This window comes from Macaca fascicularis, chromosome 4, assembly GCF_037993035.2.
Source record: "Macaca fascicularis isolate 582-1 chromosome 4, T2T-MFA8v1.1".
Classification (NCBI taxonomy): domain Eukaryota; kingdom Metazoa; phylum Chordata; class Mammalia; order Primates; family Cercopithecidae; genus Macaca; species Macaca fascicularis.
Window position 1 is genome coordinate 35,589,670 of NC_088378.1, and position 13,582 is coordinate 35,603,251.

At 37.3% G+C, this 13,582-nt stretch overlaps 1 protein-coding gene across 10 annotated transcripts in view; it reads right to left on the reverse strand.

Annotated features, from left to right (window-relative positions):
* MED23 (mediator complex subunit 23) overlaps positions 1 to 13,582 on the reverse strand; it is a 47,399-nt gene that overhangs the window by 31,319 nt on the left and 2,498 nt on the right. For 7 of the 10 annotated variants that reach the window (XR_012433440.1, XR_012433441.1, XR_012433439.1 and 4 more), the window contains exons 4-9: positions 7,433 to 7,557; positions 5,915 to 6,026; positions 4,430 to 4,528; positions 3,215 to 3,316; positions 2,413 to 2,482; positions 980 to 1,092 (exon numbers count right to left, since the gene is read on the reverse strand). Coding sequence is in view for 7 of the 10 variants with exons in the window: in XM_005551845.5 (XP_005551902.1) it covers positions 980 to 1,092; positions 2,413 to 2,482; positions 3,215 to 3,316; positions 4,430 to 4,528; positions 5,915 to 6,026; positions 7,433 to 7,557 (621 nt within the window). In the remaining 3 variants the exon portion in view is untranslated. The remainder of the gene's footprint in view (positions 1 to 979; positions 1,093 to 2,412; positions 2,483 to 3,214; positions 3,317 to 4,429; positions 4,529 to 5,914; positions 6,027 to 7,432; positions 7,558 to 13,582) is intronic. The other 3 variants (XM_074037055.1, XM_015448665.4, XM_074037056.1) reach the window with 1 other exon arrangement.

The window sequence follows — 13,582 nt, forward strand, 5'->3', positions numbered from 1 at the left end:
AAAAGACTATGCTATTGTAACTATGATGTAAAAACCTTAGAAACAGTTATGGCATTAAATTTCTTTTTTTTTTTTTTCTTTTAAATTCATTTCTATCAGCCTGTAATCCCTCTCTATTCACCCCATCTACCGGAATGTCTTTGTTTACTGTTTCTTTCTTCATTTTAACAGTAAAATGTCTGGGAAAGGGGTCGAGTACATACACATTCACTTCAATGTGCTAATTTTAAAGAATTCCTGAGGCATTTTAAAACAGAATAACCAAAGTGACTGTTTTACGAAGACGTTCTTATAGCAAGAGTTGACAATGTAGATATAGTTGTAAAAAGAGCAACTAGGCCCAAAAAATTATCAGTCCAGTCAGCAAGACTGCTCACTAATGCAACAATTTAGAAGGACTGGTGCCCCTTAAAGGGTATATCAAAATTTCAGTGATTTGAAAAAGCATACCCTCTTCCCTTTAGGGTCAAACTTAGAAATGTGACTTCAAATATAGTCACATTAGTCTTAAGTATCATTGTAATGAAGTAATTTTCTGTTCAGAAATGTAATCTAAGAAGAATGAAGACAGTTTCTAAATACTGTTTACAAGTGTAAACAAAAACACTATTTCCAAATTTGGAAGGACAAATAACTTGATAGCACAGGTGTTAAGAGTGTAGATTCTGGAATTAGAGCTGAGTTCACATTTAAAAGCTCTACCACTTTTAAAATGTGGGGACTTAATCAAGGAATCAATTTAAAATTTCAGTTTCCCACCTCCGAATACCTTGCCAGAGGTGGACCACTGGGGCATAAACACCCACAATAGCATCAACCACAGGGTATATTTGGATACTAGAATAACATGATAAACTATAAGCTACCTTTCATTAAATATTTACTTCTTCAGATTATGAAGCAACAATTTAGCATCACACTTAATCTAGGTTGAACACTGTCAGATGGACTAAAAGTGTCATTATATTTAGCAACATACCTTATCATATGGCAAAAGGCCTTTCAAAGGAAAACGAAGAGTTGCAGGATCCAGTTTCCATGAATTACAAATGGCACCCGAGTTATTTACAACTGGCAGAAGACTACAGCGACCTGGACGTATCACAAAAATGTTTTTAAGTAAATGTGAACACAGCAGTACTTCATTCACTTCATAAATATTTAATGAACATATATGCTGAAATAGGCATTGCTTTGGTTTAAAAATGGCTTATAAAAATGTTTCAGTGAGACTGAAGTTTGGGAATTTTATTTTTAGTTCAGATAGTTGAAGATCAATTTGCACAGGCTTTCCAAAGTTGAAAATGTTGCATTTTGTCTAAATGTCTAGGGCAGAGATCAGCCAACTATAATCCATGGGCCAAATCCAGCCTGGCACCTGTTTTTATAAAGTTTTATTGGAACACAACTGCCTTTGCAGTCCAATGGCAGAGCTGAGTATTTGGAACAGATTCTGTAGCCTACAAAGCTTAAAATATTTACTAAATGGCCATTTACAGGAAAAAGTTTAAGACTGCTAGTTCAGTGTCAACATGATTAAACTTTATGCAGGATATTCCTAGAGGCCTTACATGTCACATATGACTATCAGCTCCTACATCCAACTGCCTAACAAATATTGTCACTTGGATGTCCTACAAGCACCTCAAACTCAACATGTCTCAAATTCATCATCCTTCTCCAACCTACTTTGCTTCCATAATTCACTACATGATATCAATATCCACCTCAGTTACAAAAGCTAGAAATCTGATAATTATCTGTCTAGTGTCTATTTAGATTATTTTTGTATTTTCAGTATCTAGAATAGCACCTGGCTCATAGGAAGAACTCAATATTTGATCACTGAATAAACAATGGTCTATATTTCCACATGGTTCTGAGGTCACCATGATTTCTAGAAATAATTCAAGAGGATATGTGGGCACTGCAAAAATTGCCAAATCACATGGTTATTTTTAAAAGAAAGTTCAGAGACTCTAACAAAACATGGGAAAATGGAAAATTAGATGAAAGGAAGAGCAAAAGTGGGAATTAGAATGGGCTGAGTGAGCTTGACACCTTCACGTTCTATAGCCACAGAGGGACAGGTCTGTTGAGCCTTCCAGCTGCCTAGAAATTCCATGGTGCTTTACTAGCTGTATTAAAATGTCTTTCTAATCACCAAGAAACTCACTTCTAGAATGGTTTTAAATGAAGATGAAACCCATTCCGGAGAGTTTCTTTTTCCTCCCTGTATTTGGCACACAAAGTAAGTGAAAACAAGTGAAAGACATTATATTAAGCTCTTAGAGAGTCACCAATATGACAAGTCACCAAGGCACATATTAAGAGACCATCCCTCAGCTTTGTTCAATAGTAAGATTACTAAAAATCAGGTACTATTTGGCATATTTAAAATTATAATCCTACCACAAATGGAGTTTATCCTTGCTGTGGGCCTGAAGGTATCCACAAAGTCTGATACTAGGTTTCCAAGTAACTGAAGAGAGAAAGAGGGAAGTCAAGTAAATAAGTACAAAAGGAAAATTGAGACTGCCCCTGAAATATCGTGAACATTTACATAAAATGAGATAATATATGTAAAGATTTAGTACAATGCCCTGGCACATGATAATTGTTTAAAGGTTAGCTCCCTTTTGCTTCCTTCTAAAAAAATCACTCACCAGTTCATCTGTCCCTGAATTAAACCAAGTCACACCACCATATCCTTAGCTATTTGATGAAGCTGAGCATATTTTATCACATGGCATATAAATTGTCTCAATGGAAATGCAGAGAAATGAAAGAAATACATCATGATTAAAAATATACATATTATCTAAGGATAAAGTCATCATTAAAAGAATAAGCACACAAAAATAAGATTAATATAACTGTTTTTAACAAAATACCCTTTTCCGTGTGTGAGACGGGGTCTCATTCTGTTGCCGAAGCTGGAGTACAGCTCACTGCAGCCTCAAACTCCTGGTTTCAAGTAATCCTCCTGCCTCAGCTCCTGAGTAGCTGGGGCTATAGGCACGTGCTACTATGCCTGGCTAATATGTGTGTGTGTGTTTTGATGTTTTGTAGAGACAGAGTCTTGTTATGTTACCCAGGTTGGTCTTGAACTCTTGTCCTCAAATCATCTTCCCACCTTTGCCCTCCAAAGTGCTGTGAGCCACCAAACCCAGCCGAAAATTTATATTAAAAATTTGGGAAATATAAAATTTACCCAGTGTGGAAGTTTGCCTTCAGGATACAGTTTCCTGATCTCAGTGACTGCAAAATAGGCTGGTAATAAGCAGGCATTTCTTTCCAAGATATATGCTATAACCTAAGAAAAATAAAAATGCCACATCATTCTTGACTAGTCCCACATATAAGCTCTTTATTTTATTTATTATCATTATTTATTTTATTTTTTTGAGACAGGGTCTTGCTCTGTTGCCCAGGCTTTGAGTGCTGTGGCACAATCATGGCTCACTACCATCCTCGACCTCTGGGGCTCCAGTGGTGTTCCCACCTCAGCCTCCAGAGTAGCTGGGACTACAGGTGTATGCCAGCAGGCCCGGCTAACTTTCTAATTTTTTGTAAAGACAATGGGCTTAAATGAGCCTCCCGCCTCGGCCTCCCAAAGCATTGGGATTACAGACATGGGCCACTGAATCTGGTCCATGTGAGCCTTTTAAATATAACAATGATAATGACAACAAAAAAAGATATTAAAAAGTAGAGATGTTACTTTCTGGAGAGATGTTGGTCAAAGGACAAAATTTCAGTTTGACAAGAGGAATAAGTTCAAGAGACCTATTGGACATTATGGTGACTATGGTTAATAACAATATAATGTATACTTCAAAATTGCTAAGAGAGATTTTAAGTGTTATCATTAAAAAAATAAGTATAATATATATATACACACACAGACAACTGCTTCTTGTCGATTAAAATAAAATGTAGAGATAGTATTTATTGGATTTATTGGGTTTCAACTGTAGCATAAAAGAATACATTTATATGTAAAAAAATCTAAAAATAAAGATTAATAAACAATGGAATACATTGTTCAATGTTAGTAAATAACCTTGCACATGCTTTAAATATTGGCACACTTAAACAGGAGAGCAACAGACCAACGTAACAATTCTTGCAATACTAGTTACAAAGTACAAAGATCTTTTAAGTGGTCCACATGCTGAGGTCTTGTAATGGTTTAAGCTATTTTAATTTCTATTTCATTGGTTTTGTAATTTAAAACCATGAATTAAAATTTAAAATGTCCTTTTGAAATATAAGGGAACTAGCATCTTTTAAAATAGAAGTGATTTTTTTTTTGTAGAAGAAATAGAGCATCTCACAAAATACCATAAGTATTAAAAGCACAGACCTAAACAAAGCTAGACTTTTTTGAGGTTGTGATCATGAATTTCAGATATGTCTAAATTACCTCTCTTGCTGCCAGAAGCTGCTGTACAACAGCAGAGCTCACTGTATTAGGAATTGTCAAAATCTTCTCCAAAATCACTTTTAAGAGATCTCGAACACCCTGATATAAGAAAAAAGACATGGGTTAAAATTAAGTAGTGTCTACTGTGTTAGCTAAAACACCCAAAGGTTTCAGGGTTATATATTCCTTCCAGGTCACACCTTTAAATTTTCTGAATCCTAGTTACTATCTAAGTCCCTAACATTAACTCAAGAAAAGAGTCATGTTCCAAAACAGAATTCTAAAGACTGTCTTACAATACGATGAGCAAAAAAAGTCATTATACAGTTTGCCAAACTTTTTTGGCCCTCATAACAATAGAAGGGTTTCCACTGTTACAAGGGTCAAACACCTTAATTTATACATACAGACAGAAACATATTTTAACAAGACTTGAAAGCACTCTGAAAACTTGAGTAACAGTATCAAACTTTTTGGTAGACGACTCTTTCTGCTCACTCCCTTTTGTGCTGGGAGTATAGGTGTGAGCCACTGTGACTAGCCTATTCTCCCTTCTCATCCATCACATACCTTAATCTCTCAAGGATATCCAAGGCTATTCTGTTAATCATTTCCACATACCTAATACTAGTCACATTATCTGATATATAAAGAAGAAATTTCATTCAACATGCATTTATTGACTATGAACTAGGTAACCAAGCTTGTAAAAGACAGAACACATACATAAAAGAACAATTATGAAGTACCATACAAATAAGAAGGCAAAAATTGCATAAATCCGAGTAAAGAGAAAATAATTAGCAAAAGCTTCTTAGAGTTAACTGTGTGATAAATCATGATTTAAACTAATAATTATCTGTTAGGTCATTATCTGGTAAGTCATTTCAGATTAGAGAAAATGCAGAAATAAAGCACAGGGTCAGACACTAGTAGTTCTTGGGAAAAGGACAATGACAAAAGTCTCCTTTTCATTAAGATACAGAATGGCTTTTGTAGCTATGGAGTCCCTAAGCCGTTTCATGAGACAAAACTAGAGAGTGTACATTGTTTTTGGTCGAGAGCCCAAAGTGCTGAAGATATTAGTTGAGATAAGACTCACGTCCAAGGGAGGTGAAGCAGGTCTTGTTCCCTTCAGCAGTGATGCCTACCATCCCTTCTCAGTTCCACACACCCCTGCTCTGTGCTTTCATTTGAAGGGATCATAACACTTGCAGCATGAAGGAACATGGATTCTGCTTTGTGACTTCCCTACTCTTCATAAAAATGTATCAGCTACCTGTACTTATAAGAATGTTGGGAGGGGAGTAGAGGAGCCTTGGGAACAACTGAGTAATTTTAAATCTCTTCAGGAAATATACCACAAGAAATAGACAGATTTTGTAAATGCTTCCACATCATGTCTCTCACCTGAAAGTAGGATATGCACACTGAAAAATCAATCATATCTGAAAACAATCACTTTTTATAATGAGAAAAATATACCTTGTAATCCACTCCCCCAATTATTTTCCGAACCAGTTTAAATGTTAAGGCCCAAAGCTGTGTTCTTTCCCACTCAAGAGTGTCAGAGTTTATCAGGGATTCACAAACCAGCCTATAAAAAAAGAAACAGCCATTCCAGTTATAAGACAGAATTTTCCAAGTTCTCTAATAGCCACCAATATGGTTTGGCTGTGTACTCACACAAATCTCATCTTGAATTGTAGTTCCCATAATCTCCATGTGTCATGAGTAAAACCACTTAAATCATGGGGGACAGTTTCCCCGATCCTGTTCTCATGATAGTGAGTTAGTTCTCACAAGATCTAACGGTTTCACATGGGGATTCCCCCTTCGTTGGGCACCCATTCTCTCTCCCGCCGCCCTGTGTGATGAGGTGCCTTTTGCCATGATTCTAAGTTTCCTGAGGCCTCCCTAGCCATGCCGAACTGTGAGTCAATTAAACTTCTTTCCTTTATAAATTACCCAGTCTCAGGTATGTCTCTGTTAGCAGCATGAGACAGACTAATATAGCCATAGTCTATGGACTGTATTATATTTATCCTCTCAAATATCTTTCATAAAAGTGCATTATTACTAAGTACACTTATAAATATGTATAGCATTTTACATTCTTTACTTGTATGAAAGATCAAAAACAAAGTAAGAATGAAATAATATTCACTACGTTATATTTTACTAGAAAGAAGTGTATCTGGAGCTTTCAGTTACATGTTTACCATCTATCACCTTGTGGTACACTGGATTTTTCCAAGAGGGTGGCAACAAGATTTTTGATCCCACATCTTCTTCTGAAATGTGACACTGACATTTCTCCCAAGGAGAGGTAGGGGGAAAGTCTATGTTCTCACTCCTTAGATGTGGGCAGACCTAAGACTATGGCCGAAAGAATGCAGTATGACTTCTAAGACAAGGTGACACAATTTCTGTCTAGCCCTCTTTTGCACACTTGCTGTTAGGCTCCACCATGAGGTGAGAAAGTTCAGGCCACAAGGCGAGGGCCTGTGGAGGTTCTGGCTAATAATCTCAGCTGAGGTTCCAGATGACAGCCAGGAACTAACCACCAGATATCTGAGTGGGGAAGCTTTTGCCATGCTCCAGCCCCAGCTACATCGATCATTAATCATTAAGACCTTGAGGAAAAAGTGCCTCTTAAGCCCAGTCAACCACCAAAACCATGAATAATTTTAAAACCTGAGTATTATTGTTTTAAGCCATGAGGTGTTGAGGTTATGCAGCAAAAGTAAAGTGTTACAAACTAATCAAAGAGATTAATCTCAGCACCTGGGCAGAAACATCTGATTTTGAGCCCACAAGCATTATATAATTCAAAGATTATGACTCCTAAAAACTAAAACCTGAGGTATTATATAAAGGATTACTTGATGAACCTCACTTTCTTCTTCATTCTCTTATCTTTTCACAACAACAACCTCAACCAATTTCCAATCACATATAGAAAAGAAAATTCGTCAGATTGCTCATACCCATTAAACGTACCTGGGTGGAAGGAGACCAGTCTCAACTGCCATTGCTAAGCAGTCATAAAGAAAAGAAATTCTTTTAGGACTATGCTGACCATGAATAAACTTAACAATCCACTGGATACACTGTTCATGAGACTCCTGGAAAATTAGAGAATGATTTTATTTGGGGTCTAAAGTTACATTTTTATAAGAAATAGCTAATACTACAACTGGAAGTATACCAATACTATGAATGAAATACTTCACTATGAGCATCTGTGGATGAAAATAATTTTTTAAAAAAGGAAAATTAAAATGTTCAGATTTAGTATTTGTCACATTAAGCTTAAAATTTTGCAATTATATAGATAAAATGCTACCTTTTTATTACATGGGACCTTCAAAAGTATTAATTAACTAACATATCAATGGTCAATAGAAAACTCTTAACACAGATCATTGTAAGGCATTGTAAACATTGCCCTTTATGGCATATATAAATATTACTGTCACTGGGAGTAAAATTCATTATGGATCAGTATGTATCAGCCTTATGAGAATTAGGTGTGAATCTAATCCCTAAGAGCCTAAAGAAGAGCCCATTATGAATCTAATGACATGTCACATTTCTAGACTTGCAAAACTTTAAATATGATGTCAAATGTTGTGCTGTATCAAAGTTTATCTTCTAGGATATCTCCAAAAAGAGCCTATAATGTTCTGCTTCTCTCCATGACCACTGTTCTCATACATACTTCTATTGTGGCACATATAACAATGATTTGGAAATACCTATTTTCTTCCTGGTTTCTCCATTAGAGGGCCACATCATAATTTATAAAGTGTTTAATGAATTTTTTAAAAAAATTTTGGAAAGATGTTCAACATCACTGAGAAATGCAAAATAAAATTATACTGAGATAAAATTTCTCATGTTTTTGATCAGCAAAGATCAAAAAGCTTAACACTCTATTGTGAGGTTATAATAAAAAGATACTCTCAAACACTGCTGGTGGAAGTATAAACTAGTATAACCCTTGTGGAAAATTTAATAATTTCTATAAAACTTACAAACCAGTAAGGCTTTTGACTCAGCAATACTATTTCTAGGAATTTATCCTATTTTTCAGGCATAATATTATTCATCACAGCACTGGTTAAATGAGAAAAAGTTAAGAAGAAACTTAAGAGTCAGTAGAAGATTGGTTAAATGGAGGAAGGTACAGCCATACAATGGAATATTACGTTGCTATTTAAAAAACAAGTAAGAAAAGCAGCAGAAACCTCTGCAGACGCAAACGACTCTGTCTGACAGCTTTGAAGAGAGCAGTGGATCTCCCAACACGGAGGCTGAGATCTGAGAAGGGACAGACTGCCTGCTCAAGTGGGTCCCTGACCCCGAGTAGCCTAACTGGGAGACATCCCCCACTAGGGGCAGTCTGACACCCCACACCTCACAGGGTGGAGTACACCCCTGAGAGGAAGCTTCCAAAGCAAGAATCAGACAGGTACACTTGCTGTTCAGCAATATTCTATCTTCTGCAGCCTCTGCTGCTGATACCCAGGCAAACAGGGTCTGGAGTGGACCTCAAGCAATCTCCAACAGACCTACAGCTGAGGGTCCTGACTGTTAGAAGGAAAACTATCAAACAGGAAGGACACCTACACCAAAACCCCATCAGTACGTCACCATCATCAAAGACCAGAGGCAGATAAAACCACAAAGATGGGGAAAAAGCAGGGCAGAAAAGCTGGAAATTCAAAAAATAAGAGCGCATCTCCCCCGGCAAAGGAGTGCAGCTCATCGCCAGCAATGGATCAAAGCTGGACGGAGAATGACTTTGACGAGATGAGAGAAGAAGGCTTCAGTCCATCAAACTTCTCAGAGCTAAAGGAGGAATTACGTACCCAGCGCAAAGAAACTAAAAATCTTGAAAAAAAAGTGGAAGAATTGATAGCTAGAGTAATTAATGCAGAGAAGGTCATAAACGAAATGAAAGAGATGAAAACCATGACACGAGAAATACGTGACAAATGCACAAGCTTCAGTAACCGACTCGATCAACTGGAAGAAAGAGTATCAGCAATTGAGGATCAAATGAATGAAATGAAGCGAGAAGAGAAACCAAAAGAAAAAAGAAGAAGAAGAAATGAACAAAGCCTGCAAGAAGTATGGGATTAAGTAAAAAGACCAAATCTACATCTGATTGGGGTGCCTGAAAGTGAGGGGGAAAATGGAACCAAGTTGGAAAACACTCTGCAGGATATCATCCAGGAGAACTTCCCCAACCTAGTAGGGCAGGCCAACATTCACATCCAGGAAATACAGAGAACACCACAAAGATACTCCTCGAGAAGAGCAACTCCAAGACACATAATTGCCAGATTCACCAAAGTTGAAATGAAGGAAAAAATCTTAAGGGCAGCCAGAGAGAAAGGTCGGGTTACCCACAAAGGGAAGCCCATCAGACTAACAGCAGATCTCTCAGCAGAAACTCTACAAGCCAGAAGAGAGTGGGGGCCAATATTCAACATTCTTAAAGAAAAGAATTTTAAACCCAGAATTTCATATCCAGCCAAACTAAGTTTCATAAGTGAAGGAGAAATAAAATCCTTTACAGATAAGCAAATGCTTAGAGATTTTGTCACCACTAGGCCTGCCTTACGAGAGACCCTGAAGGAAGCACTAAACATGGAAAGGAACAACCGGTACCAGCCATTGCAAAAACATGCCAAAATGTAAAGACCGTCGAGGCTAGGAAGAAACTGCATCAACTAACGAGCAAAATAACCAGTTAATATCATAATGGCAGGATCAAGTTCACAAATAACAATATTAACCTTAAATGTAAATGGACTAAATGCTCCAATTAAAAGACACAGACTGGCAAACTGGATAAAGAGTCAAGACACCTCAGTCTGCTGTATTCAGGAGACCCATCTCACATGCAGAGATATACATAGGCTCAAAATAAAGGGATGGAGGAAGATTTACCAAGCAAATGGAGAACAAAAAAAAGCAGGGGTTGCAATACTAGTCTCTGATAAAACAGACTTTAAACCATCAAATATCAAAAGAGACAACGAAGGCCATTCTATAATGATAAAGGGATCAATTCATCAGGAAGAGCTAACTATCCTAAATATATATGCACCCAATACAGGAGCACCCAGATTCATCAAGCAAGTCCTTCGAGACTTACAAAGAGACTTAGACTCCCATACAATAATAATGGGAGACTTCAACACTCCACTGTCAACATTAGACAGATCAACGAGACAGAAAGTTAACATGGATATCTAGGAATTGAACTCATCTCTGCAGCAAGCAGACCTAATAGACATCTACAGAACTCTCCACCCCAAATCAACAGAATATACATTCTTCTCAGCACCACATCACACTTATTCCAAAATTGACCACATAATTGGAAGTAAAGCACTCCTCAGCAAATGTACAAGAACAGAAATTATAACAAACTGTCTCTCAGACCACAGTGCAATCAAACTAGAACTCAGGACTAAGAAACTCAATCAAAACCGCTCAACTACATGGAAACTGAACAACCTGCTCCTGAATGACTACTGGGTACATAACGAAATGAAGGCAGAAATAAAGATGTTCTTTGAAACCAATGAGAACAAAGATACAACATACCAGAATCTCTGGGACACATTTAAAGCAGTGTGTAGAGGGAAATTTATAGCACTAAATGCCCACATGAGAAAGCAGGAAAGATCTAAAATTGACACTCTAACATCACAATTAAAAGAACTAGAGAAGCAAGAGCAAACACATTCGAAAGCTAGCAGAAGGCAAGAAATAACTAAGATCAGAGCAGAACTGAAGGAGATAGAGCCACAAAAAACCCTCCAAAAAATCAATGAATCCAGGAGTTGGTTTTTTGAAGAGATCAACAAAATTGACAGACCGCTAGCAAGACTAATAAAGAAGAAAAGAGAGAAGAATCAAATAGACACAATAAAAAATGATAAAAGGGATATCACCACCGACCCCACAGAAATACAAACTACCATCAGAGAATACTATAAACACCTCTACGCAAATAAACTAGAAAATCTAGAAGAAATGGGTAATTTCCTGGACACTTACACTCTCCCAAGACTAAACCAGGAAGAAGTTGAATCCCTGAATAGACCAATAGCAGGCTCTGAAATTGAGGCAATAATTAATAGACTACCAACGAAAAAAAGTCCAGGACCACATGGATTCACAGCTGAATTCTACCAGAGGTACAAGGAGGAGCTGGTACCATTCCTTCTGAAACTATTCCAATCAATAGAAAAAGAGGGAATCCTCCCTAACTCATTTTATGAGGCCAACATCATCCTGATACCAAAGCCTGGCAGAGACACAACAAAAAAAGAGAATTTTAGACCAATATCCCTGATGAACATCGATGCAAAAATCCTCAATAAAATACTGGCAAACCGGATTCAGCAGCACGTCAAAAAGTTTATCCACCATGATCAAGTGGGCTTCATCCCTGGGATGCAAGGCTGGCTCAACATTCACAAATCAATAAACATAATCCAGCATATAAACAGAACCAAAGACAAGAACCACATTATTATCTCAATAGATGCAGAAAAGGCTTTTGACAAAATTCAACAGCCCTTCATGCTAAAAACGCTCAATAAATTCGGTATTGATGGAACGTAGCTCAAAATAATAAGAGCTATTTATGACAAACCCACAGCCAATATCATACTGAATGGGCAAAAACTGGAAAAATTCCCTTTGAAAACTGGCACAAGACAGGAATGCCCTCTCTCACCACTCCTATTCAACATAGTGTTGGAAATTCTGGCTAGGACAATCAGGCAAGAGAAAGAAATCAAGGGTATTCAGTTAGGAAAAGAAGAAGTCAAATTGTCCCTCTTTGCAGATGACATGATTGTATATTTAGAAAACCCCATTGTCTCCGCCCAAAATCTCCTTAAGCTGATAAGCAACTTCAGCAAAGTCTCAGGATACAAAATTAATGTGCAAAAATCACAAGCATTCTTATACACCAGTAACAGACAAACAGAGAGCCAAATCAGGAATGAACTTCCATTCACAATTGCTTCAAAGAGAACAAAATACCTAGGAATCCAACTTACAAGGGATGTAAAGGACCTCTTCAAGGAGAACTACAAGCCACTGCTCAGTAAAATAAAAGAGGACACAAACAAATGGAAGAACATACCATGCTCATGGATAGGAAGAATCAATATCGTGAAAATGGCCATACTGCCCAAGGTTATTTATAGATTGAATGCCATCCCCATCAAGCTACCAATGAGTTTCTTCACAGAATTGGAAAAAACTACTTTAAAGTTCATATGGAACCAAAAAGGAGCCCGCATCTCCAAGACAATCCTAAGTCAAAAGAACAAAGCTGGAGGCATCACGCTACCTGACTTCAAACTATACTACAAGGCTACAGTAACCAAAACAGCATGGTACTGGTACCAAAACAGAGATATAGACCAATGGAACAGAACCGAGTCCTCAGAAATAATACCACACATCTACAGCCATCTGATCTTTGACAAACTTGAGAGAAACAAGAAATGGGGAAAGGATTCCCTATTTAATAAATGGTGCTGGGAAAATTGGCTAGCCATAAGTAGAAAGCTGAAACTGGAGCCTTTCCTTACTCCTTATACGAAAATTAATTCAAGATGGATTAGAGACTTAAATGTTAGACCTAATACCATAAAAACCCTAGAGGAAAACCTAGGTAGTACCATTCAGGACATAGGCATGGGCAAAGACTTCATGTCTAAAACACCAAAAGCAACGGCAGCAAAAGCCACAATTGACAAATGGGATCTAATTAAACTAAAGAGCTTCTGCACAGCAAAAGAAACTACCATCAGAGTGAACAGGCAACCTACAGAATGGGAGAACATTTTTGCAATCTACTCATCTGACAAAGGGCTAATATCCAGAACCTACAAAGAACTCAAACAAATTTACAAGAAAAAAACAACCCCATCAAAAAGTGGGCAAAGGATATGAACAGACATTTCTCAAAAGAAGACATTCATACAGACAACAGACACATGAAAAAATGCTCATCATCACTGGCCATCAGAGAAATGCAAATCAAAACCACAATGAGATACCATCTCACACCAGTTAGAATGGCGATCATTAAAAAGTCAGGAAACA